Source organism: Osmerus mordax, chromosome 23 (genome assembly GCF_038355195.1).
Source record: "Osmerus mordax isolate fOsmMor3 chromosome 23, fOsmMor3.pri, whole genome shotgun sequence".
Classification (NCBI taxonomy): domain Eukaryota; kingdom Metazoa; phylum Chordata; class Actinopteri; order Osmeriformes; family Osmeridae; genus Osmerus; species Osmerus mordax.
The window spans coordinates 7,122,817-7,149,159 of NC_090072.1; the positions used below are offsets into that span (position 1 = coordinate 7,122,817).

Below are 26,343 nucleotides of genomic sequence, written 5' to 3' on the forward strand. Positions count from 1 at the left end.
GGGGGTCCAAGTGGCGGTGGATGTTAGTTTACATTAGGAGCTCTAATGTGTGTGTGTGTGGCGCCTGGCGGGCTGGGGCTGGAGAAATATCACCGACTGACCCCCCCCCCCCCCCCCCCCCCTCCAGACGGAGCTGCGTTCGGCCCTGCCGAAAGTGGAATCTTAGCGGAAAAACTCCGGAACGGCCTTTGGCCTCGCATCTACGAGTGGGCGGTTAAGCGAGGGTCCAAAAATATGCCCGCGAAGGAGACGGCCCTTAAAGCCGTGCTTTATAACCCCCCCCGCCCCCATCAATTATTCACTTCCCTTTTACACACTGTGAAATATAAACAAATTAAGGAGCGTCGATTGATCCCATGCCAAGAGCCGTAATGGATGCACATATAGCGTCATGTTCTTTTACATGTCAGGGTAAGCTACATGTTACAAGCTATACTGGGGGGCTAGAGAGGAGGCAGGCCGCCTACTGTACGGTACGCGCTGCATGATGACACCGGCGTGGGTGATGTAAATCCCGGGCGCTGTGCAGGATTGCTTGTGTCAGCTCTCTGTCAGAGGTACAGCGGAGCGTACGGGCGTGTCGAAGCGGGTGGCCCGGCTGTCCTTCCTCCTTCCGGTCCTGTGATTGGACCCCTTCCAACCCCTCTCCTGTAATTGCGGTGACTTATTGCTATATCTGCAGATACGCGCTTCCTACGCAAATTGGACGGAGAGATTTTGCGGACCCCGCACAGCGCTGGGTTTTTGAAGGTAAAAAAAAACGGGGTTCGCGCTGCGTGCTTCGACAGCGCGGTTCACACAGCCGCTTCTTGTTTTGACAAAGTCTAGTGGGGGGTTTCCCCCCCCCCCCGTAAAAATACAGAAAGAAATCTTCTTCTCTCCTTTGCCGGGTCAGTTCAGGGGGCCTTCCCTTGATGAGCTTGTCGTGTTGTGTTCCGTTGTTGTGGTCTGACACAAGGCTACACGGCTCGTGTTTCAATGCGAGTCACTCTCGGAGCCAATAGACTGCCCTGCCCGGTGACATAACACACTCTCTGTCCCCCCTGGCCACCCGCCGGCCGTTCAAGACCGCTGCCCTTGGTGCGTTCTTTGTTAGCGTAGCACCTTACGGAATCAAAGGGTCAATGCAAGGACTCAGTGGTTGGAATAAATACACCGGGCCCAGGCAGACCTACAAACATGAACTTTATTTGATCAATGGGTCACTAATTCCGAGGTATGCTGTTAGCAGTAGGTTGTGTGGCATGCAGGGAGAGTCTGCATTTAACGTCAATAAGAGTCAATAATACCAGCTAGTAGATACAGACCTTGACTCTGACCGCCGAAATACTGTAGAACTGATCCGTGATCTGCTGTTGGACTTTCCATATGCTCCGTTTGCATGTCGCTTTGGGTGACGGCGTCTGCCACATGAACGCAATGTCATGTGAAATGGAATGAATTGAGCCCGAGTGCTGTTGGCAGTACAAAGCTGCCCCAATAGCAGGGGGTTGGTCAACTGAAGAACAACCGCGCAGATATCACCTTGCTGTGGCTGGGAAAACAATACCGTCCAATGCTCTATTTTGCCTCACGATGAGAGAAGAAAGGGGATTAATCACTTATCAGCATATCCAAAGTGTTTCCCCCCCTTCTGCCTCCGTCTCGCTATCTCTTTCATTTCCTCCCTGTCTCTCTCGCTCGTTTCCTCTTTTGTTCTATCGCTCCCTCATTCACGCATGGCAATTTACAACTTGAGTTTAGAAAGTGAATTTGACTAAAAAGACAAAAGGATCTAATTACGTTTACCTAATACTACATTCGGGTGCAAATGGGGACGGTCCAATTATAAGGAGAGGTACACTGCCCCCCCCCCCCTCCTCCTCCTCTTCTTCTCTTTTTCCTGCAGTACGGGCAACCAAGCTTCTAGAGTGCCCCCCCCCCCCCCTCCCCACACACACACGCGAATCAATACAAAGTATTGTAAAGTCGGCATTCATGCCGAAGCTGGGATCAAATGTTACAGTTGAGCAGATTAGCCTAGCCAGACCTTGCGGATAAGAGAGAGAGAGGAAGGGAGGGACGGAGGGAGAGCAAGAGGGAGGGAGAGTAAGAGGGGAGGGAGGGAGGGAGGGACGGAGGGAGGGAGGGGATACTGGAGATGGCCTTCGATGTGGCACACTGGCCTCCATGGGAATTCAATACAGCCATTGACAAAAGAAGGGCTCCATTGTTGAGGCATTCGTCCTCCTTTGGGAAGCCGGTCGGCCCGTTCCATTTCTTATTAATTGTGCTCGAGGAAGAAAGAAAAAAAGAGAGAGAGAGAGAGAAAGGGAGTGATGGAGATAAAAGAGAGGAGATAGAAGGCTGTATATTTTGGTCCTCCTGCGTTATGTTTGAAATTGTGTCAGGGTCAAGCCGATGCAGGATAAAATCCTATCTTGAATGGCAAGTGTTATCTGGGATGTGTGAATCCACACACATACACACACACACACCCAAAAACACACGCAGACACAAGCGCATCCGCAAAACACACACACACACACACAAGCACATCCGCAACGCACACACTCCTCTCACACCAGCCCCCTCCTCTACAGAAATATGCAAGCTTTGAGGTCACGGCTTGCCCTCAATCTGGCATGGAGGCCGTCACTGCCATGGATGGATTGTCAATTTGGTGGAGTGATGGATCACCCCCCTGAAGTCACCTCCCACTGTCCTCCCATGAGCTGCCTGAGCTGATCCTGGGCCAGGACAAACCCGTGGGAGGTCCCAGACATGATAGGAATGAACACTTTCTCCCCCACCTCGTACCCACACACACACACCGCACACACACACACACGTGCACACATACACACACACACAAGTGCACACATGTACACATGTGCACACATCTCTTTTTTTTTGTCTTTTTTTTTACGACATTGCACACGCCCACACACACAATCACACACCAAGGGCCACATGCCACGGAAGATTAAAAAGACAATATATTATGGCTATTTGGACCGCTCAATAAGGCTATCCTGTGAGAGGTCATTTTTCTTTCTTATTACCCTTCACTTTAGGCTTTCCCATGGCATTATTCATGTCTACAAATGGATTCCAGAGAGCTATGACTTCTGTTTACTTTTGACTGTTTTGTGAGATTGCCAGATCTGCTCTATCACCCCCCCCCCCCCCTTTCCTCAAACTGCCTCCATTTTGGTATCAGTGCTGTGTTCTTTCTTATTTAAATGTCGGGGCAGGGTCCAGTGAAAGAAGTCCACACCTAGCTATTAGGGTGCTCTTTAATGTTCCTCCTCAAACCCTAAGTAGATTCCCCCTTGTGATAGGGTGGACGAGACGCTACAAAAGAGAGCCTGTGTCCAGTGAGAAATATTGCAGGTGCACATTCCCCAGTGTCGCCCCCTCTCTCACACAAACACACACACGACTTTCACCGTTCTCACTCCGGTACGTGCACACACACACACACACACACACACACACACACACACCTCTCTCCGTGATCACTGGCCCTTGTTCAGTGGCTGGGGGACTTGAAGGGGATCATTTTTCCCTGTGTGATAATGCGGCCCTTTCTGCCTCCGCGAGATGGACCGAGGGAGCCGTGAAACGAGAGATGGAGAGGAGGGATGACGGAGGGAGAGAGAGAGAGAGACGGAGGGAGAGATAGCCGTCGTGGTCTTCGGCGTCCTGTGGTGTCGCGAGACCCATCTTGATGGTTCGGGCGTGAACGTACTGTCAGGGGTAGAGACTCCTTAGAGGATGCTGGAACAACCGCATCATACAAGGCCTCCCCATAGCTCGCAAAGTGAACAAGGCTGGTATTGTAGAGGTATGAATACTCCGGAAGGAAGGCACAGTACATTTGTCGTAGAAAGGGCCCAGGCATACTTGATATCTGTACTAAGGATAGGCCATTCAAAATGCACTCTCTTTTAAACTAGTTGGTTTTTGATTCCTTACTGGTGCTATTGAATATTCTTTGGGCTGCAGTCCTGATATGAACTTCAGAGTCCTTAAAAAACAAAAAAACGTCGTTTCGGTTATTTTTCCCAATCCTCAGTTTTTCAGTTCTCTGTTTTGAATTCTGGTAGGTAGTTCCGTTCCAAAGGGTAACTCATTCAGTACTGCGTCACAGCTCGTTTGATTAGTTGCCCACACGTTGCCTCATGCATATTCAAAGTCGTCTTGTTTTTCTCCTCGCGTCACCACCGCGATTGCCGGATCTCAGGCGCTCGGGGGGGGAGCGGGGGGGGGGGCGAGATGTCGGAGAGAAGTGCGGCGTTCCGGGACCGAGCGTTGCAACCCTCCCAATCAGACCTGTGGCGTGCCGCCCTAAGTCGTTCGTACGCACCCCATGGGATAAGCAGAGCTACTCCACTGCCGCCCCGCCGCCCCCCTCTTTTTGTCAACCCCCCTTCGTCATGTCCTGACCTCGCGTCGGCGTGCGACTGACAGGCTCCCGTGGCGTGACTCAGCGACGGTTGTTTGAGAACAGCGAATTAGCTGCTAGCGCAACACCACCCACACCCCCCCCCACACACCCCCACCCTCCCACCCTCCCACCCCAAAACACAGGGTCCTCAGTCCCTGGGGGAGACACTTCCACTCCCCTCCATCACGGCCAGATGGGCGTGCCTCCTCTCCAAGTCTGTGGTGTCACCCTCCCAGGGAGTGGGGAGGAGAGAGGGCTGCGTGAGGTAAGAGCCGGGTATTTTTCCGTGGTGGAGGAAAGGGTGGGGGTGGGTGGGTGGCAGGGGGGGTAGCAACATGCTCCACGCAATACACACACGCGCCGCCCACACGTTTTACAGAGCCTCAGGGAGGGAGAGCTTGTGTAAGGAGTGGAGGGAGGAGGGGGAGGGAGGAGGAGGGGGGGGCACACTCCAGTTGCCGTGCGTAGGCTTAATCTGTCCCCATGCATCGTGTGTGTACGGTAATCTGTCTTGAATGGTGCCACCCTGCCCACATCAGCAGAGCTTGGTGAGGAACAGAAGAGTCGTCCCCAGGGCACGTGACCCCCCCCCCCCCCCCTCCATAGCAACCACACCGTGTTGTCAAGTACCCCGGAGAGGTGAGGGAGGCGTATACGAGGGAAGGGCTTTACCTTCTGATCCAGTTGTTATCAACGGTGCCACTTTCGGCTTCAGGGCAACTGAACACCCTCTGCTGTACGTGTAGATGAACACACCTAACTCACTGTTTGTCATAAGAGGTTCATGTGGATGGATGTGGATGCATGTCATGTTATCAATCATATTTATGCTATTTTTACGAACACACACACTCATATTGGGGAACAATTAGTGTACTTACTTTTTGTCTGTCAGTAAAAGTGTTCCAGAAACGTGTCTTAATTTACTTAATTAAAAGGAATATGTACATATGCATTGATTCACTATTTTAATTCTACATTTGAATAATTTCCCTTTCTTCATTATGTAAGTAAACAGTACAGCTTCCAGCTGTAATTTGTATAAATTATGTTTTATATAATATAATTATACAATATAATATCCTTTGGATGTTATATTGCAGTGTAAAATAATGTTACAAATATGGAATACAGCAACAACTAGAGCTTTACTGAAAGACCGAAAACATAAAAAGAATATTATCTTTTATCTCATCCTAATCTTTTTTATTTTTTTATTTGATAAATCAGAAGTCAAGCCAACACTTTCATGTTTTTTTGCCAGGGTGAAGCAGGCGTTCAGTATTCATGAAACAGCAGAGGAGCGGTTAGATATGGAACACTTCTCTCTTCGCCCGCAATAAACATCCCCTTTTCCTCATTCCAAACGAGGATATTGCCACATTTGTCTTGCAGAATTTTCCTTTCAGCCTTATCAAATACACACACAAGGGGAGATTTCATTCTGAACCGATTGTCAACCAACCTTTATGTAAAATGTGTAATCCATTCTCTCTCAAGCTCGCTTTCTCACTCACACACACATACACTCACACACACGCACACACACACACTCCACCCCCACAGCTGCATTTGAACATACCACCAGCTTACTGTAATGTGCAGAGAGAGAAAGAGAGAGTACATGTCTGATAGTTATTTTCCAGCATCGACTGATTGAGGTCAAAATGGATTAAGTGTTTTTTTTCCCCACTGTTCTCGTATGAGAATCAGGGCCCAATTGCCGTCCAACAATACGACAATGACACCGTCATACAATCGAAGCTCCACACAGCACTTCATTTCACATTAAGGCTGAGCGACACCTTTACGAATGTTGTCGCGACTGCCGGAGGAAAGGCCATTCTACCGACGCCAGCACGTTAGCGCCTCGGCCAAGATCGATTTGTGCTCATTGTGGGACAATCACTGTGCTATTGTGGAAAACGGCATTCTTTTCACATTGTTCGCTTGGTTTCCTGTCCATCCCTGTATGCTTAAAAAGTACAAGTGCCAACATACTTACATAATTCCATACTTAATAATGAAAGTCGGTAATAAATATCCAAATATCCAATGATGTTTTGGTATTTTGAGTACACTTGCAATTGTGTAGATAAGGATGAATATAATGGAAGTGCATTCAACTCTCATTTAATACATTTAAATTTGATTTAAGGATACTCTTGTTATGTTCGGGTTGTGGGAAGGTGTCTAGGTTGCTGGGCTTGCATCCATGCTGGTTTTTAAAATGTAATGGATTTTAGAGTACCACCGACTACTTTTCCTTAATGTTTTCCAATATTTTGTTGCCATGGTAAAAAAAGAAAGAAAAAAAGATCCGGTCCCTTTTTCTGTCTGAACGTTGGCATGTCCCCAAACATGGCCAAGAGTGCGTGGACAGCAGTTCAGTTGACGTAAATAACGTGACAAGCATCAACTTCACAGACGATACTCCTGACGCTGTTTGGCGAGTCTTCCTTACTTCACCAGGGCTATATTTAGTCCCTACTTCCTGCTTCCTGTGTGCTGTCAGGAGCTGCCATTAGATTTTTGGCAGCCTCAAAGGCAAAGCACAGGGAAGAAAGCCCTTTCTTTCATCCGCCAGGAGAGGCATCTTTTTGTTTCTTTCCTCGACCTCAATTAAACTTTGTGTCACAGCAAGGGCAAGTTGAGTCACGTCGGCTCTGGAGGCATCGCAAGTCTGTGTATGTGTGTGTGTTTGAGTGCACTCTCCGACCACTGTGATTGTGCTTTAAATAAACGTGAACATGCGTGCACAAGTGCTCTGTGGGTGTCTGTGTACGTTGTCACGGGTGGTGTGACACGGGGCGAGGGGTGTTCGTTTTGGCCAACAACATCTCCGAAGCAACTGGGAGGCACGGTCGGGGGATTGGTGCAGTGGGGAAGTGTGTGTGTATGTGTGTGTGGGGGGGGGGGATAGGGAGGAGAGGCCAAACAATGTCAGTGTGACAAAGCAGAATGAGCCACAGCCTGCTGCCCCGTCCTCATTCCTGGTGGCCTCTAGCCTCATCCCCAGCCTCTAGCCTCACCCAACAGCCTCCGTCTTCAGCCCTGACGGCCTCCGGCGGCCCCCTTGGGCCTGGATTACCGCTACAGCCTCATCTGACAGATGTAGTCATTGACGGTTACAGCAGATTAGCCAATCATTCAAATCTGATTACCTTAAAATGAATCAAATATCTGACAAACTGAGATGGGAAGTTGGGCAAAACAACGATCCATTGTGTTTATAAATATATAAATAGTCTTTTGACTGAATGTGGATTACAAAGGCTGTGCATTGTTTTGCATCACAACATTACTGTGCATACAAAACACCAGAACAATGTTGGTGCAGTGTCAAATTAACACATGACACATACATCAAGTCTGTTTACGCTAAGAGAAAACAAATGGAAAAGCACACGTGCTAGGACGTGTTGGATTTAGACCAACATGAAGAAAGGTACATAGGCCGACAACCTTTACCTTTCAGCTAAGTCAGATTTGTTGGCTCAGTGTCAGTTTCAATATGGATCAGGTGAACAGAAGCTGCTTAGAATGTTCAACTGGAATGAAATTCAAGTCTAGTTTCCAAGGAGCGGACATGGTTCGGTTGCTCGTAGGGTACTTGGGGTTTAATCTGCGTCAACGTAAAACAAGTACGTACGGCAAAGTGGTCCCACAGATCTTCACAAGCAACTTCACCCTCTAGTATCCAATCAACTCAAACATCTGGACACTGGGTGTGTTGGTATTAATTCGATGAAGTCGAATTAATTCACTTCACATGTTCACGTGTGTGAATCTGTAGGGGATGAGGTGTTCCAGTGGCCATTGCTTGGGGGTATGTTGCTTATTGTTCACGATGTCGTCTGTCAATATGTGTTCTTCTGACTTGAATCAGCTTCTTATGGTCAAATTAGCAAGTATATTCTTTCAAAATTCATCCGTGGGCTATATCTAATGTAACTCTCTGATAGTTCCTCTGGAAAAAGATTGGCTAGATCATTAAAACTAGCATGAGTCTTGACTTTATTACATCATTTAATGAAATCACTTAACCGCATCTGCTATAAACATGAGCTAATTACTCTCTCTGCAGTGTGTGTTGAGATTGAATTTAAATTCAGTTTGACGTTGGTTCCTACACTTGCGTCATGACTTAGCTACCACATGCTAATTTGCAGGGGCAATTCCCCCCCCCCCCCTGGCAACGACAGGCTGCTTGATTGACAGGTGGGGCGGCCACATGTGTTCACATATCCCCGATCTGTCAACCCCCCCACCCCCACACACACACACACACACGAGCAAGTGGTTTGGTGTGTTGCCAGACCGTGTTTCAGTGAGTGTCAGTTGGAGGCGAGAGAAAACAAATTACTGTTTACGCCAGCGTGGGCATGGCGCTCTCCTCATTCCACCCATTACAGTGGCCGGCACTGATTGAGCTCGGCCACATGATTCGTCAAGGCTTCAGGAAGTCATTAGCCTGATCTCGGAGGCCTGTCAATCCCAGCAGGCACTGGGGCACACCTGTTATCTGTAGCATTATTATAACCCGTCATCTCCTTTTTGTTGGATCGGTTTACATGGTTCAGATTCCACACATAAACAGTGTCGCAATTCATTCATTTGGGCATTCAGCGACTCGCTTTAGTTGAACTTTTAACTGCTGATGACAATTGATATTGCAATAGGCCCTCCAGCCTTGTTAGAAAGCGTGTTGGAATTGAAAACTACTTTTCAATTTCCTTCTACACTTCTGAATTGGTTTATTGGAAGAATGTCAATCAATTGTGCATTTTGAAGAGGTTTTTGTCTGGGTGTTTTGCAATTGTTATGCCTGCGGTGAAAGTTTTTACTTAAGAGAACAGTTTAATAGAAGTTAGTTTTGTTTTTCTCTCTTAAAAATAGACAGTAGATTGTGATTTAGTTGAAATAATATATTCATAACATTCTGAGGCCTGTTCCTCAATCTCAAAGTCCTCCTCATCAACGGTAGGCTGTTGCGATGCTGCCTCCCACAAATCCGTCCTCCGCAGAGGCCCCAAGGGGGTGTGGCAGGCCCCCGTATGCTTGAATCGAATAATGACATCATGATTCAAGCACTAATTAATCAGCCCGCTTGGTGGGCTGAGCCGAAAACGGCGTAAGGAGACAGACGTTTGATCAGTTGAATCAGCCCTTCTCTCTCTCTCTCTCTCTCTCTCTCTCTCTCTCTCTCTCTCTCCTCCATCGTCCTCCCTCTCTCATTAATTTAATTTAATCCAAGCTCATTTCAGTGCCCCCTCGATTTTTCAGTTTGTGTAGACTGCAGACGGGAACTAGCCGCCTCCCTCGATGAAACATCGTATCTCCTATCTGTTTTTTTCTCCATGTATTTTCCCTCAACGGGTCGTACTCAGCATATATCTGATGATAGGTCTAATTGGAGATAGCGTAATTATCTGGAAGGATCCCAGCGTCCTCTCAGCCGCCTGAGACGCAGGATCTAGTAGGGGAAGGGGAACTTCTCCTACCCCAAGTCTCCTCTCTGAAGCAGGTCTGTTTAGCCTGCCGAGGGCATCCTGTTTTGACAAACAAGCTCCCTAATGGCGAAGTCTTCAGTCAATACACACACACACACACACACCCTAATCCTTATATGTGACACGTTTCTTGGCAGATGAACAGAAATGGTGTGGCCCCTATGGGCACTGTTTTTATATTAATGATGACTTTTAAATGTCATTGCTGGCTTGGATTGTCTGAGATGAAACGCTCGGTGATTGGAGAAGGAGGGAGGGCCAAGGGGCTGGGTGTGTTCTCAGTGACCCCCGGGGGCCCCTCGCCCCACCCCTGCATCTCAGCCCCTCAAGAGGAGTACATTTTCCCTCATTACTTAAGGAAATCACTGTTCAAGGTCCCCAATCAGAAGTCATCATCTTTTTTTTCCTTTTTCTTTTCAATTTCGCGGGCCCACTTTGAATGATTTGAGGGCTCTGCAAAGAGCGACATTTCCCAAGGACTGTTATTTTCAGTGACCTTTTGCCGTGCCCTTTTTGGCGACTAATTGCATTGTTTTAAATATTAATTTGAGGAATTGTGTCATTTGTCTGTGTGTGTGTGTGGGGGGGGGACTTGGGCTCAGCAGAATTCACACAGTGAGCCTTTGAAGGGCCAGAACAGACAGACGAATAGAAAAAATGGGCTGACCCCTCAAGTTCCAACAAGTGAAGTTGCTATCTCTCTCTTTCTCGAAACTTGACGCTTTCTGCCCATTCAGCACAGTGCTTGTCAAAGGTCTTATCCAGGGACGATCTAACAAGGGGAGATAGAGAGAGAAGTAGCGTTACGTAGGAATACAGTCTCCGAAGTGTAGGAGGAGAGGCAAAGTAAGTGCTGTGCAACTGCTAGATGAGCTGTACAGAACAACTTGGACCAAGACTCCATTATGATATTCCCAGAGGTATGTGGACTCGTTCCGTTCCAGAAAGCTACCCTTCTCCCTTTCCCCTCTACTCACTTACACCCTTTGACAAGCGTGCGGTGACTGGATATGCCTTTGTGACAGCTACTTCTCCATGCCACTTTAATACTCCCTCAAGTAACTATCCTATCAGATCTGGGAAGTGACCTGTACAGTTGACAAGGGCGCGGAGGAGGGGGCAACATTTCGAATTGGAACACGCCCCGAGACAGCGATACGGCCACACTGGCACACAGGCAGGATGCTGGCCCTGGTAGGCAGGCAATCGGAGCCCTATCAATCACCACCTCCGGCCACAAATGTAATTACAATAGAGTTGTTGACTGGGCCGGTAATTTAAAACATATAGGGCATTCGGTTACTTGCTTACATTAGTGGATTGCGGGCCGTGCTTTCGTCGAATAGGTTTGATGGTTCTATTTCTGTTTGCCCTAATGTGTTTTCGAGCGGACTTGATGTGTTAAATGAGTTGGATTTTTGTTCGGGTTTCTTGCACAGGCGTAGAAGGCTGTTGAGTTAGATCGTTGCTTTAGTCGTCAGGACACACACTTCCCAGGTTGAGACACCCCATTTGACGTCTCCCGGGGACACTTTAACACAGACCCTCTCCATGTGAAATGATGTGGTGTCGCTTTTTTTGTGTGCGTGTCGCAAGCAAATGCAGAAAACAGCATGATTCATTGATGTGTGATCGGGGCATAACATACTGTGGGAATCATTGCAAAGGCCTCTCGTAGCACCCTGTGGTTCTGCAATTCAGCCCTCTCATCGATGAACCGTATTCATTGCAGACCTGTTGCAGACGCATTTAGACACTTCTCTTCCAACTACAACAGACACAAACCACAGACAACCTCCACCTCCTCTCTCAACTGCCAGGCGAACGCGTGGCTACTTCCGAAATCACAACAGAGTCTCTGTTAGCCGAATCGTCCGAGCACACGTCTGCCAGTCGAGTCGTCTTCCCCTCTCTCCTTCCCTCCTCCATTTGAAAGTCGAATTGGAATACAATCCAGATCAGGAGTTCTCAGATAGAGAGTAAACCTTCCATTAAGAGGGAGATAATTGATATCTTTCACCGCTAAGCCGGAGGTAATTATTCAAATGTCTGTGATGTTTGACAGCGATGGCCGTCTCCCTAGAAACTGAAGTACCTGCACTGGCGTGGCCTAGCCTGCCCACACTCCAGACTCTGAATGATTTATGAGACTAAATGAAACGACACAATATTGAGCAGATTTTTTGGGGGGGTCACGGACGAGTGGATCTCGTCGTTTTTTAGGCGGTTCCCCTGACAACTTCTAGAACGCTCCTAATGACCGGGATTGTGGGGAAATGAGCTGAGAGTATTCCGAAAGGCAAAACGCTTCAGAACGGTTTACGGGCACATGGGCTGTGTAGACAAGTATACTCCCACACACACGGCTGTCTATCCAGCCGGCATAATAAATGCGTGCTGCACATATTGTCCAGTGTTGGCTGTGCAACACAGACACTTCTGTTAAGGGGTGTTTATGAAAATCCATAACTGTCACGGTCCCCCGCGGTCACTCAGCCGAACGTTTACATTTCCCACTCGTTTTTCATTCCCACTGTAAACACCTAACCCCCTTGAGAACTCCCCTTAGCTCATGCACACACACACACGCGCACACACTCATACATGCACACAACCACCCACCCACTCACCCACATGCACACACACACCCACACACCCTCTTCCAGGTCGGAGAGAGAGGGAAAGCAGAAATCTCTAGACCAGCTTCCTGTCTCCCCAGGCCTCTTACTATTTGGCTGGTCGAAAAGTAAACAGTGGACGTCTAGACAAAGCACACCAGTTTTGGAGTTGAGGGCGACCTTTCGACCCCCTCTGCAGCCAGGCCAGCACCGATGGGTGTTTTATTGGTTCTATGCAGCTTCGCGGTCCTGTGATGTTGGGTTGGTAAGGGAACGTGTCATGTGGGATGCTTCTTGAACTCCTGTTATCACTTCTGCTTTCCCCAACAAGGCTGGTCATCACGTATAACACGAGCAGCAACGCAATCTTCTAGACGTACTCCTTTTTATTTTATTTTGACCCGTCTCACTGCTTTTTTGTTCAACACTCTTGGTCTGCCTGGACCAAGCGTTTTGCCGCCCACTGAAAACATCCCGAGTTCTCACCTCCTCCCACATTCTCTTGACCATAGTAACCCCTCGCATTCTAGAATTTTCCATGTGTGACCATTGACTTCACTCACCCTCTTTGTCCACGTTCGTTGAATGCTCGGTGGGGCATATTTCGATCAAAAAGTTAATTAGTATTCCATTTTTTCATAACAAAGTTGGTTCCTCAGGCTGTTTGCACGGCAAGATGATGTTTGTTTGTCAAGTTGCTTTCTATCATTGTTTCCTGTGACTTAATTCTCTCTTTCTTTCTCCCTCTCTTTCTGTCTCTTTCTCTATCTCTCTCTCTCTCTCTCTCTCCCTCTGTAACCTGCAGCGTTCAGTCGAGCGCCCATCCCCATGGCGGTGGTGAGGAGGGAGCTGTCGTGCGAGAGCTACCCCATCGAGCTGCGCTGCCCGGGCACCGACGTCATCATGATCGAGAGCGCCAACTACGGCCGCACGGACGACAAGATCTGCGACGCCGACCCGGCCCAGATGGAGAACACGCGCTGCTACCTGCCCGATGCATACAAGATCATGTCCCAAAGGTATGCTTGACGCCAGACACTTCCAAACAACTGACATTTCGAGGTGTCAGTTTGACTTCCTTCATTCAAGGAGGGACAGTTTGGTCTCTTTCGAATCGTAAGTTGAGTGTATGAACTTTTTTTTTGTATTCGATTTTTTTTTGGAACGTGACAATCTTCATGAAAGGGAGAATGGCCTGTGATGGAAAACCCCTTTTAACATGTTATATAAAAATATTTATGTATTAGAAAGTCACTCAAGTTTCAACTGTCGACCATCTTTACCTCAGTGCCTGGCCTTTGTTGTGTCTTTCTATTAACCGGTGGGTCCAGATATTGAATGTGTCCTAACTTGGCATGTTGAGGGTTAAAATCAAATGGGCTGTTGTGAGGTTGCAGTACAATGTCTGGATTTAATCAAGTTTGAGATGGAATTGATTGCTACCCTCTCATGAGACACTGGTGTTTGTATCATAATCCGCCCCCCACTTATATTACCGACACCTCTCACTTCATCGATTTCCATTTTTCTGAGGCATGATGAAAAAACGTTCATACTTGCGAATGTGCACTCAGAAACCCCACTTTATAATCCAGTGTGTGCAATGTCTCTGGCATGTCAGATTTCAGTGAGATTTTGAGGAGAAGGTGTTTCGCTGTTGAGTTGTAGTTTGGAGATCGGCGCGAGGAGGGCATATTTTGCGATGGTACTTGTTGTTTAAAGAAACCCATTATCACTCACGCTTTGGGCATCGTGTTATAGTCTTGCCCAGATGCATTTCCAGTGGTTTGGCCTGAATAGGTCAGGAATTCCAATGAGTCTGGAACATTCTCTCAGGCAAAACATCTTGGTCTCTTGGCTGTAAATTGAAAGCAGCCGTAAATTTGCCGTGATGGAAATCAATGTTCATTTGAGATGATTTGAATACATTATCTCTTATTTGTCTAAATAAATATTCCCAGGGTGAGCTCTCCTGCCAGATAGCAGTGCTTTGCCTAGAGTTATGATCTACATTGTGCAGAAAGCAGGAAATGGACCTCTATTTGTCAGTGCAGACAGAGAGTGCACAACGCTATGTCACAGATTTATGAGCATGTACACAATTTGATGACTCATGTTAAGTACATATACCCAGCTCATATCCAGCTCTGAATTCACTATGTACTTAAGAGCAGGAAAAAGTTATATATTATTGCAAAAACAAAACAAAAGCAATGTTCACAAGAAGCACTTTACCAGCTCTATAAATGTCTTGTTTGTTAATGTTTGTTTCATGCCTCTAGATCAAGCGGCCATGAGTGGGCTGGAAGAACTCCTTCAAGATAAGCTTTATCTAAATTGCTATTCAGCATCCTATGCAGGCGTTGCGTTCTCCAAACCTCTGTTCCACGTTCTACCTCCGTGAGAATGCTAATGTTGTCTGGCACGTTATCTAACAGCATCCTCTTCACTGTCGGCGTGACAACGACGCAGATGAGATACGCGGTGGGGTGAGAAGCAGGGACGCAAACAACGTTTTTTCTCAACATTGTTGGATAATTGATCCGCCCTGCAGCTCCCTTGTTCTCGCACCGCCCGCCCCGTGAACAGCCGCCATGAATCGAACCAGAGGAAACCACATTAGCAGCACGGGCACTCACACAAAACCACGCCGTCGCTCTCTTTAGCGTCACAGGGCTAGCAGGGGTGACTCACAATGCTACAAGGCAGCTAAGGCCTATTCAGAACACACTCTCTTTGTGTCTCTGAGGGAGGGGGGGGGGGGGGGGGGGGGGAGTTGGCATGGGGAAGGAGGGTGTGGGTGGCAAGGGGGCCCTGAAGTGTGGTGAGAAGGGGGTCCCTATATGCAGCATTTATACATAAGCATGTGAAAGCTGCATGTCCTGGTTAGTCTGGTGAGAGTGTGACAAACCTCGCCCCCGGCTTCACCAAGCTGGCACAGCTGTTGCTAGGAACCCGGTGGCTAAGCTCATTTGAAAAAAAGAAGACGAAAACAAACAAAAAAGGAGAAAGAAGTGTCTTCAAAGATGGCGTATAATGCTGAGGTTGATGCAAAATGAAAAGCAGTACAGACAGAGACTGCTGGTAAAAATGATAAAATAATCACTGGATAATGTGACAAAAATACACCACAGGAATAATAACTCGATGGCATCTTTGACATACTTATGAGCAATCCCACATTCCTTTGCTCATCAATTTTTTCCCAAGATTACAATTTACCGGGTCGGATTAGATTAGCAAGGTATTACATAACAAGCATCTAGCATAGTGTTTAGACGTATTGTATCGCGGGCCAAAAAAAAGAAGACAAGAATCAATAGATAAATATATAGAATATCAGCCAAACTGTTGAATTGTCAGCTTTTGCGCTCATTATTTGTCACTGAGTGTCTTAACCTGCCAAAAAACTGCTTTATATTTCTGCCAAAAAGATGGCTGTGTACAACTAGTTGTGTCTGTGCTTGAAGGTTTGCTTGTCAGAGCACTTCCCCTAAATGGATATGGCAGTGACCCAGGGACAGGGGCACGCTCTGCTCCAGTACCAGATACTTCTGCTCTGCTCCAGTACCAGATACTTCTACTCTGCTCCAGTACCAGATACTTCTACTCTGCTCCAGTACCAGATACTTCTACTCTGCTCCAGTACCAGATACTTCTACCTGGCTGAGATCCCTCCTGCCCTCTCTCTCATCTCCCTCCCCCTCATTCATGAGACGTTCCTCCTGGGATTCTTGTCCTTTTTTTTGTTGGGGGGGGGGGGGGGGGTGGCTGTGTGCCACCTGTCTCTCCAGCTGGCACAGGTTAACTCGTAGTGACTGGTGCCGCAGTTCAGTTATCATCCACTCCCTGCTGAAGGACGGTGCTCGCCGCAGGCTCGGGCCGCCGCGCCGCGGGCGAGCGTCCATCACGCGCAAAAACACAGTCCGTCTCGCCGGCCCGGCTATCTGTCAATACACATTTAGCCTACGCGACAAATCTGCCCCTTCGTCCCCCTTCGGCCCTTGCTATTTAAAGCGAACCATTGATACTCAAAGAATGTAATTGAAACGCCTGGCGGAGAAGGGCTACCGAGACTGTAGGTGAGCATTCTGCTCCTCCAGCAAGGTGTTTGGTTCCATTACAGCCTTTTAAGTGAGGTCTAATGGCGGGAGCCTGAGTGATAGTGCAGTGCCGAGGCCGGCGAGTGCTGTAATGCATCTCAAAATGAAGGCTGTCTCCCACCAAGCCGCTGACAGGATGAATGGCTTTGAGTCATTACTGATTCCTCTGCGCCGAGGCGGAGGTGGCGGCCATTCCGGCTCACAGCTGCTCCGACTGCCTCCAGTAGGGGGGAAGAGCTAGGTTGGGAGAGGAAGGTGGACAATGGCGTTCCATTTTGAGCAAGAGCTATCGGGGCCAAATTAGCTGTAATCTGAGGACGTTTCACCCACTCAGCCCAATGCTACCACGAATCTCCATGTTAAATATCGGTTGGAGCCTTTATTGTTTGGGGCCCGGTGAATTCTCTCTACAATAAACCCTTCAAAGCATGGGTATTTTTCTCAAGTGCCACAGCCCGCAGCACAGCATCCAGAACAGTCATATCTAACACTCCCCCCACGCACACACACATCCTTAGCGGTTCCAGCATGTCAGGAGAAACAGCCCCACAGCAACCTCCTTCCCCCCCCCAAAAAAAGAGAGAAAAGACAAATGTAGCTGTACAATCCGTTTTCTCATCAGCCCCCCCACCCCCCCTGTTTTGCACCCTCTATCTTTCCCCACGGCTTCTCGGCCTCGCGGCCCCGTAATTACTGGCGATATCAAAGCCATATATCACCCGGCATCTCTGCGGACCTCGCTGCGCACCTTAAGGGAAGGCTGATAGCATTGTGTCAGGCCTGTGTATGACCCCTGGATGAGAGGTAGGGTCAAACAGGAAGGTGCCCCCCCCCCTTGCCTCCCTATTCCTCTGTCCCTCTCTCGCCTCTCCTCCCTACCGTTTTCATCCATCTCCCTCGTCCCTCACTATCAGTCGAGGAACCTTGCTGCTCTTGATTGGATGTCTGAGCCTGATTTCGACCACTGGCTCTTTTTCTCTCATCAGACGTGCGGCCGGCCCCTCAGGTGAGAGGGCTACGCTCTCGGCGGTGAAAGGACTCGCTTCCAAATGTGTGTGCTTGGGTGTGAGACCCTCTGCAGTCTTAGTGTTGCACGTTCCATTGCTTGTGATTTAGTATACTCACCCAGGCAGCCGGAATGATGTCTCTGTGTGTGTGCGGAGGGGGTTGAACTTGAACATGTTTGTGAAGAGTACATTCATTGGACAATTGAAATTGAATGGGGTGGGGGGCGACAGTCAGAGAATCATCCACTTTATCACATGGCCAGTTGGTTTGACACAACAATTATTCACATCAAAACAAACAAATGTTCTTGGTGGAGAGAGAAGGATGTGAGGTGATCAGGGGGCTTCCCCTCCCCTGACGTTCATCTCGTCAGCCCATCAAGATTTCATCATCCTCGGCCTATGACCTGCTTTTGGATTTACCAAGAATGTGATGGTCTACGTATTACAATACATCACATATAAACTATTCAGCTAATCTCTCTTTACCCAAATCCATTCTCAACAAAGTGGACTGGAATGCCGCACCACGAACATACAGGCCAGACTTCCAGTTGATATATTAACCTCAACCAAATGTCTTACTCACTTGTAAACAAATCTGATATGCTGTCAACTTGGAATTCTTCCCTGTTCGTTTTGGCAGCACTCATTCCCAGATCGCATATGTTGGAATTCATCACACTTCTATGTGGATTTCAACTTTGTTTAGAAAAAAATCACCATAGAGGAAATATAATCTATCTGTGTGCGTGTATGTAAATCTTGAAGCAGCAGATTCTCAACTAGAGGAGAGGTAACGGCATACGGACTCACTTCGGGACATTGCTAAGTAGAAAGAAGACCTTGTACCGCTGGGCACACACTAAGATCATATCCTTTTAAGTCCAAGTAAATTGGAAATTCCTGCACGCACTGTGAGCTTGCTGTCCCCAGTTACCCCCGATAAGACTGCTAGTTCAACAGGCCACAAACAAAACGTCTGCCATCTGTCTAATATCCCATCACCCTGTCCTTATCCCCCTGCTTCTCTCCTCCTCCTGTGCTTCCTCGTATCTCTCATCTTTTCTTCCCCTCTTTTTTCTTTCTTTTTAGCTCATGAAAGTTGGAGGAATTGCAATTAAAGTTCAGCCGTTTGATGAAGCCCGCTGATATGGGGCAGAATGTATGAAGGAAGTGTATAACTCCAATTTCACAAGCGTAGGCAGGATATTTCTCTCTCCGACATCAATTAGACGGATCTGAAGTCGGCAACTTAAAAGCTATTTTGGCTTTACAACCACACTGTGTCTTTTACGTTTTGAAGAGAGATTTTCCCATCCATCAAGAACATTTGCAGATTTGCTCCCTTGAAACTAGTTTACCTTTTAGGTATCTTCGATCCTAACGGGTAAACAATCTGGAATAAGACTTCATTCCTGCTTAACCCCCTCCTCCTGGCTTTGATATATGCATCATTGTATTCCGCTCTCACGCCGAACAGGATTAGCCAAAGGCGTTGTTTGGATATTTCAAATACATATAAATCGAAATCGAAAGCACTGCTGTATATTATGTCTCAGCCAAGCACTCAGTCAGATTATGGAAAGGGTTTAGAACAGGAAGCAACCAGCCACCCACCGCTATGAATGGAGAGCCGACGGAGGCAGGCGGATGAGCCGATGGCACCATCATTGGCCATGCATGACCCTTAAAGCCCTCCCTCTGGTACGTTCCTTGTTTAAAGTCAAGACTGGCATTAGCATTTTAACTCCTCAAACAAAGAGACGCCGGGCGAATTTATGCATGGGGTTTAAGATCGGAATCACAAATATCCTGCATATGAGGTGTGCTTCTGTCAGCTTCTCGCCCCCCCGTACCCTGGGGATTTGATGTTGAGCCATTCGGAAGGGAATGCGCAAGGCCTTCATATGCTGACTGTGTGTTGTGCATGTGTATTGACGCTTAAAGGCGTTGATGCTGTGTAAGGTATGTGTGCGTGTCTTTTTTGTGGTGTGTTTACGGGTCAGAGCAGATCCTCACGGAGGCCATTTTTATCCGTCCCATGAATCCTTCTTGGTTTTGGTGTGGGTACGAAGGCCATAATACCTATTATTCAGGCTAGTTCACTACTGATAACCTTAGTCGTGTTTAGCACCTGTCGGCGAGCGTGAGTATTCGCAGCGTGAGCTAGTGGCATGTTGTTAATCCAAAGACAAATGCCGGCCTTATGAAACCGAAACTGGGCCGCATTCCTGAGAATACAGAGTGATATATGTGAAGGGATAAAATAATAATGAAACGGAGAGAGAAAAAAAAGAAAGAAAACCTTGCAGAGAGTTCTAAATCTTCCCTTCAGAATTCACCGGAACATGCAAAGCAATAAATGCAATCCAGAGTTCTATTATTAATTTAGGAATGTAAACCCCAGTCCCATCTGTGATTGTTTGCTTTCAACAGCCCTACATCCCTTTTTCCCATAATGCCTCCTTTTTAAATTGAGAGAGATTTTCCCCCCCTCCCCCGTCCCCCTCTAATTCTACAGTATTCTTCCCCTCCCTCCCATTCAATGGATGACATCATCAGACATTCATTAAGCTCTCTCATTTCTCAGCCGTCCATGCCTGCCTCTTGCCTCCCACCCCTCAACCCAGCTTGATAAGATCCCTCTGCATTTCCATTTGGCCAATTAGGTGCAGTAAATTTCAGGCTGGCAGCCTAACCTTTCAGCCCACGGCCAAGTCCAGGTCTGGGACCAGACCACAGTCTGTGCTTATTAAGGGGAAAGGAGGCCGAAGCCGGCGGTGGAGAAAGTATTTTTTGGGGTCGTCCCCCATGCGGAGCGGATTGATATGTCTCGAGGGATAGACAGAAACAAGAGATGGTGAATTGAGGTAGCCCCATCGGTTGAGAGACCTGTTTCAGCAGCCATTTTGAGTTGCTTTGTATGACCCTTGGGGTTCGGTTATAGCCCCACAGGTCGAACGGGGGGAGAAAAGTTTGAGATGTTATTCTTCCTCGCCCCGGTACGTTATCCCCAGGAAACCTTGACTCTGAGGTCCGAAGTGATACTTTGTCAGATTAATAGCTCGCGCCGCCATCGCTAGCTAAACATTGGCGCTAATGAAAGTAAATGGCGGGAGGACTTCACAGTCCATTTGTCAGCGTGGGGGCGAGGGTGGGGGGCGAGAGGGTAAGGCGGGTTTCACTTGAGTCAAAACAGTAAAGAAAGAGCTAATTCAGACAGGAGCAGGTGCTGCACCAGCCCACTGGGTGAGCCCCCCCCCCCCCCTACACTCCCATAATTCCCTCTGTTGTTTGCAGTACTCCTTCCCTCTCTGTCTCTCCTCTCATTTTAATTGGTGGGTGGGAGGATACAGTCATTTGATGTCGATTTCATTTTACGTAATTCGCTTGGTACGATATTCTTTATTTATTTCCCGCTCGGAGGAGCGGGCGGACAACTTCCCTTGACCTTTTGTTACTTCACTGGCTATTCATCTTGCTTCCGAGATGAAAAACACAACATACTTCCATGCTCCGATGATTCACGTCTCATCTCCAAATGATTGCTAGCCCTCCTGACACTCTTACACTCTCCCCCCCCCCCCCCACCCCCACCCACCCTCCTGATACACATCCTTTCACTCGCATGCAGTGGGAGCATTTTGAGAATACAGAGTTTCATTCTTTATCTGACGTCGAACGTCGGGGGTTTCACCTGGATGGGTAACGTAGGGGTGAGTCATGGATTCCCCCAGGTGTCAGACGAGACATCACGTTTCATTACACCTCGCCGGTTGATTGAACCCAGTGTAAATTACCTTGGTAATGAAAGCCCTGTCTTGTATTTACCATATTGTACCCCTACCATACATCATTTTCAGAGTCATAGGCCGACACGGAGGAGGGGCGGTCGGAGGTCGACCCCCCACCCTCTCCTCCCCCCTCCCTCTTTCATTTCCTAAGGAATGACCTCATCATAGGGCTAGCTTTCTCCCACTTCATCTTCTGGCTTGAACTGAAAGCGCCGCTCACCATGAGATAAGCCACAACGCTCATTTTCTGAATAATATATCATGTTCTAAATCCCCTCTATGGTCATTAGTTAGGCCAGTGAGCGCAAATTAAACTCCAGTATAAATTTGTTTTGGAATTGGATCAACTAAGTCATTATGTATGCCTTGTGTCTATCACATAACAACAAACTGCGCTTTCTGCTGATGTTGTTGATGGGTTTTCCGCCATTTGCATCGAGCATCATAATCAGGACGTTGGACTGTTATGTGATGGAGGTATTTTGGGTTTGTTTTGCGAGCGTACGCTCTGTTTGTGCCAGTTCCTCTCGATGATTCCACACTTCTCCATTTCTCTCTCAGCATACTACAGCTGTGACCATGTTTGGAGTGTGTGTTTGTGTGTGTGTGTTATCTGGCTGAGCCCTTGAGAGTGGGCTCATCTTGTCGGAGTGCAGGCCCGATGTGGAGGCCCCCGTCCCAGTCAAACGGTGACTCAAGCTGTTGGACTGGGACGGACTCCAGTTCGAGCTCAACAGTTATGAGGATCTCTACCTCTCTCAATCCCCCTCTGTTTCTCTGTTTGTCTCTCTCTTTAGCGCTCTCTGTCTCGTTCTTTCTCTCTCTATCTCTCTCTCTCTCTCTCTCTCTCTGTCTGTGTCCGTTTGTACTCCCCCCCTCTCTTCCTTAATAATTGTTTTTCTCTCTGTCTTTATCTTTTGGCAGAAATGTTTCTTTTGTCCTCTTGAATTCATACCTCTTTCCCAGTTCCTCCCTGCTCCACAAAATCTTTTTCTCTTTCCATGTGATTGATCCCCCCCCCTGCTCGACCACTCATGCTCGAATCCTCAATCCCGACCCCAGCACGACCCTGTGGTGGGGCTTAATCCAGACATGAATGGGTGGCCACTGGCCAGGTCTTGTGGGCGAGGCACTCGGGGGTGGAGATGGGGTGGGGATCGGGGGCTGGAGGTGGTAGGGGGGGCAGCCAGAGAGAGATCGACTGCTATGCCACCTGCTTCCTAGCCCCGCCTGCTGGTCTACGGGCCCGGTCGAAGACAGGGCGCAAGACGGGGCTCTCTCCTTCCCAAACCACTCTTTCTCTCCCTCCTTCTCTCTCTGTCTCTCTCTCTCTCACTCTTTCTCAAGCATGCAGTGTACCTCCCCAAGGACTTGTATTACCCCCCCCCACCCGACCCCCCCACTCCACCCCGGTGTAACACTTTCCAGACCAGTTTTGTATCGCGAGGGGGGAGGGAGGAGGGGGGGTTACAGTGCAGGGCAGTGATTGCTTTTACAGCTCCAAGGCAGCCGACGTTCATTTAACGCCACGTCTCTTACAAGCCGTCTCCCTCACAGGGCTGTTGAAACGGGTTACGTTTCCAGTTGTTTTTTCCCGGCAGACGTCGCAGTTTTTAACTCTGACGTGGTTGGAAAGGCCGCAGTTAGTCGTTTTAGATCTCGATCTTCTCAAACAGTCCATGCGTTTGATTTTCATGAAACTGGCGGGAGCCAAGTATCAATCTTTAAACTTGAAAACTGATGACACCATCTCTGATCAATGTTTCATACCTCAATTGCATAATTCACTTTGATCGAGCGAGAGCGTGGGATTGAATATTCGATGAGTTTGTACCCCTGAACTCCAAACATATAGAAAGCCTCGCTGAAATACTCAAAATGCTAATACAGGCCCCAGGATTGCATTTCCAGTTCGTCTTGTGCTTTGTGGAAATCTCTGCATGTAGACAGCGCTGGAAAGTGAGTGCACAGTCCTCACTGTACCGGAGATGTATCTGTTGACTGAGCGAATGAAATGAAACCATGTTCCTCATCGTTACGAGATTAAAGCAGGTTGGAATTGATTTGTTTTAAGGGGAGAGGTTACGGATCATTTCTTAATTTGGATCCATATAAACAATGATGACCTTTTCACATCCTGCTCCTAACCTTTTGGAGTGTCTCCAGATTCTGCCCCAAGGTTACCAAGGACTCTGTTGAACCTGATTAACTTGTGCATCGTTAACATAATATAATTTGTTGTTAATAACTGTTCTCATTTTCTAATCATCAAAAGAAAGGTAAGGCTTTGCTGCTTTCCTAAGGTCAACCAAAAGAGTAGTTAATCTTGTTTTTCCTGCATTTTATCATCAGCCTCCCACAAAACACACTTCTAGAAGTACTCGCCACAAAACAGGCGTGTTCGCTTGCGGGCGGCCCGCCCGCCTGTGTTCTCGTACGAACTCCAACTCGGCAATCTCTCTCACTCAAAGGAAGGTTCCGGTGGTCTCGAGTGGCGTCTCTCCTCCCGACGCCCGCACTTGCTTGCGAAAGCTAATTACGGCAGGCTGCTCTCTGACTGAGAGCGTGTCAATATCGCTCAGCGGGGAAGCTCCAACTAGCTCGCTGGATGGCATTCATATTGATGAGTCTTTCATTCCATCTCAGGAGCCTCTGTCACTGGACCGTGGCCCGGCACAACTGGATGACTCGTGACGAGGTGTGCGCCGACATCTTGCCCGCCACCCGGAATAGCATCCTTGTCTCGCTGTTTGGTCTTTGCCGCCGCGCTAGCGCTGTGCTGCTGCTGTCGCTACGACGACTCGGGAAGGTGGAGAAGGGGGTTGAGAGAGAAGCGGAGAGTGTACAGGGAGACAGGGACAGGAGAGACCAAGGAGGGAGAGGGAAAGGGAAGGGGGAGAAGGAGATTTCGTTCCAAGAAAAACAGGTAGAATAGAGGGGAGTATGAGTTAGGAAAGAGAGGAAGCACAACGTTGCGCGAGGGGAGCCGGAGGGAATGAGGTAAAGTGTGGGAGGGGAAGAAATAGTTTACCAACGACTCTGTCGCCACTCAATCAGATTTCCCTTCATGTCACCTTGGGTTGACAGCGGAACTGACGCTGTCCACTGTTTCCCAATATTGTTGTTTACAACGCTGTTGACTCATGGCAGGAACAACATCTGGTGGGTTCTGATTAGGTACAAGGTCAGAATACTAAACAGCGTCCCAAGAAGCTAGTCGTGGCACCGTGTACCAACAGGACCAGGTCTGGGCTTGTACCGAGTGGTGCCGTGGCGCGCTAGTTTTGAGCTTGTTAGAAAATCTAAAGAGTTGTCACGACAGGGACTCCCCTTACCTCCGAAGGCCTGCGGTGGGATCAGCTGATACGAGCACAGGAGGAACACGCAGAAACAGTCAGCCCACTGTGCTTTCGGAGATGTGATCCTCCCCACCTCCACCCCGCTCTCCTCGCTGGGCCCTGTCTTGGGAGACACGTCGGAATTACGAGACAGTTAGACGTCTCGGCCTTGCTCGAGAAATTCAACAGTGTCTGCCACATGGGGAGAGAGAGATGGAGAGAGGTAAAGGGGGGGAGACAGAAAGGGAGAGAATTGGAGAGTGAGAGAGGAGGAGGGGAGGTGGGGGGGGGAGAAAAACACATGCCTACCTATGTACCTCCCCTGTTCACCTCACTATCGGCATGTTTATTACTTTTCTCACACTACTAACAAAAAAGTCCCATCAATATGTCACTTGGCGCCAAGCAACTGCCATTTTGGAAGCACAGAACCATGACTCCGACATCTACACAGAGAGATGACTCTCTATCAATATGTCAGTTTCATTACAAGTGAGTGTTTGCGAAAGAACATCCGTTCTCATAAGGCCCTCAGATCCGGTTTCGATATTCCCAACGCGATCTCCTCCCACCTTGGGAATAAGTACGTCTCAGCCAGCAAATCGAGACCTTCAGGCTCAGTAAATTACTTTCCGCTCCACCCAAAGTTGCGGCGAGCGCGGCCCCGAGAGACGTATCGACGTGGAGGAGACAGAAGAGCTCAAGGCGGCCAAGCTTTTAATCCCACCCATGAATCCTGCCAGACACTTTCTTAAGACCCACCGTGGCCCCCGGCATGCCAAAGCAGGACGAGCTGGGACGCTGTATCGACGGCTGAACCCCCTCGATCGAACAGGACGGTTACTAAGAACTAACGAGCGACCGTTTTTCGCCGTTGAGAGAAGGAATGGAAAGTGGTTTGCCGCCGCCCCCCCCCCCCCCCCCCCGTGACGGTGAGTGGATCTGGCGACGACTCCGCCGCGCGATGAGTCACCGAACACGCATGAAGGAAAGGCGCCCATTTTGAAAGGGGTCCATGCAGAGCGGATAGATTTGAGTGGGCGGATGTGGTCATGCTAAGTCATGCTCCTCGCCGACTGTTTATCAAGTAATGACTACTAACGGGTATGCTGGGATTTGTTTTCAGAGAAATTGTGCAGCTTTAAAGATATATATATATAGAGAAAGGATTTTTAGGTGGCATGGTTACATATTCTCTTTCCCTCTGTAGCGTGTGTGTGTGTATGTGTGTGTGTGTGTGTGAGGGGGGTAATTAGCAGTTAGAAAACACTAAGCAGGGCCCTGGGTAGCTGTGACGGTAGCTGTGGAATGCAGTGTTGTGGGGTCGTGAAGGCTTTGAAAAGAAAGTGCTGGAAGCACAAAGTCACTGGAGTTGGACATTAGGAGTTACTATGGTAACAGTGAATGGAAATGAAAAACATCTGAGCCCTCTCTGTGTGTCTGGGTGTGTTTGACTGTGTATGTACGAATCTTTCTATGGGTAAGTAAGAAAAAGGGTGCATATCTGTGCTTTTAAAAGGGAGATGCAAAAGTGT

At 48.3% G+C, this 26,343-nt stretch overlaps 1 protein-coding gene across 1 annotated transcript in view; it reads left to right on the forward strand.

The window, feature by feature from the left end:
• The window catches only part of LOC136967381 (adhesion G protein-coupled receptor L3-like), a 66,555-nt gene that overhangs the window by 15,852 nt on the left and 24,360 nt on the right, over positions 1–26,343 (forward strand). The window contains exon 3 of the mRNA XM_067261147.1: positions 13,369–13,582. Within this exon, the coding sequence (XP_067117248.1) occupies positions 13,369–13,582 (214 nt within the window). The remainder of the gene's footprint in view (positions 1–13,368; positions 13,583–26,343) is intronic.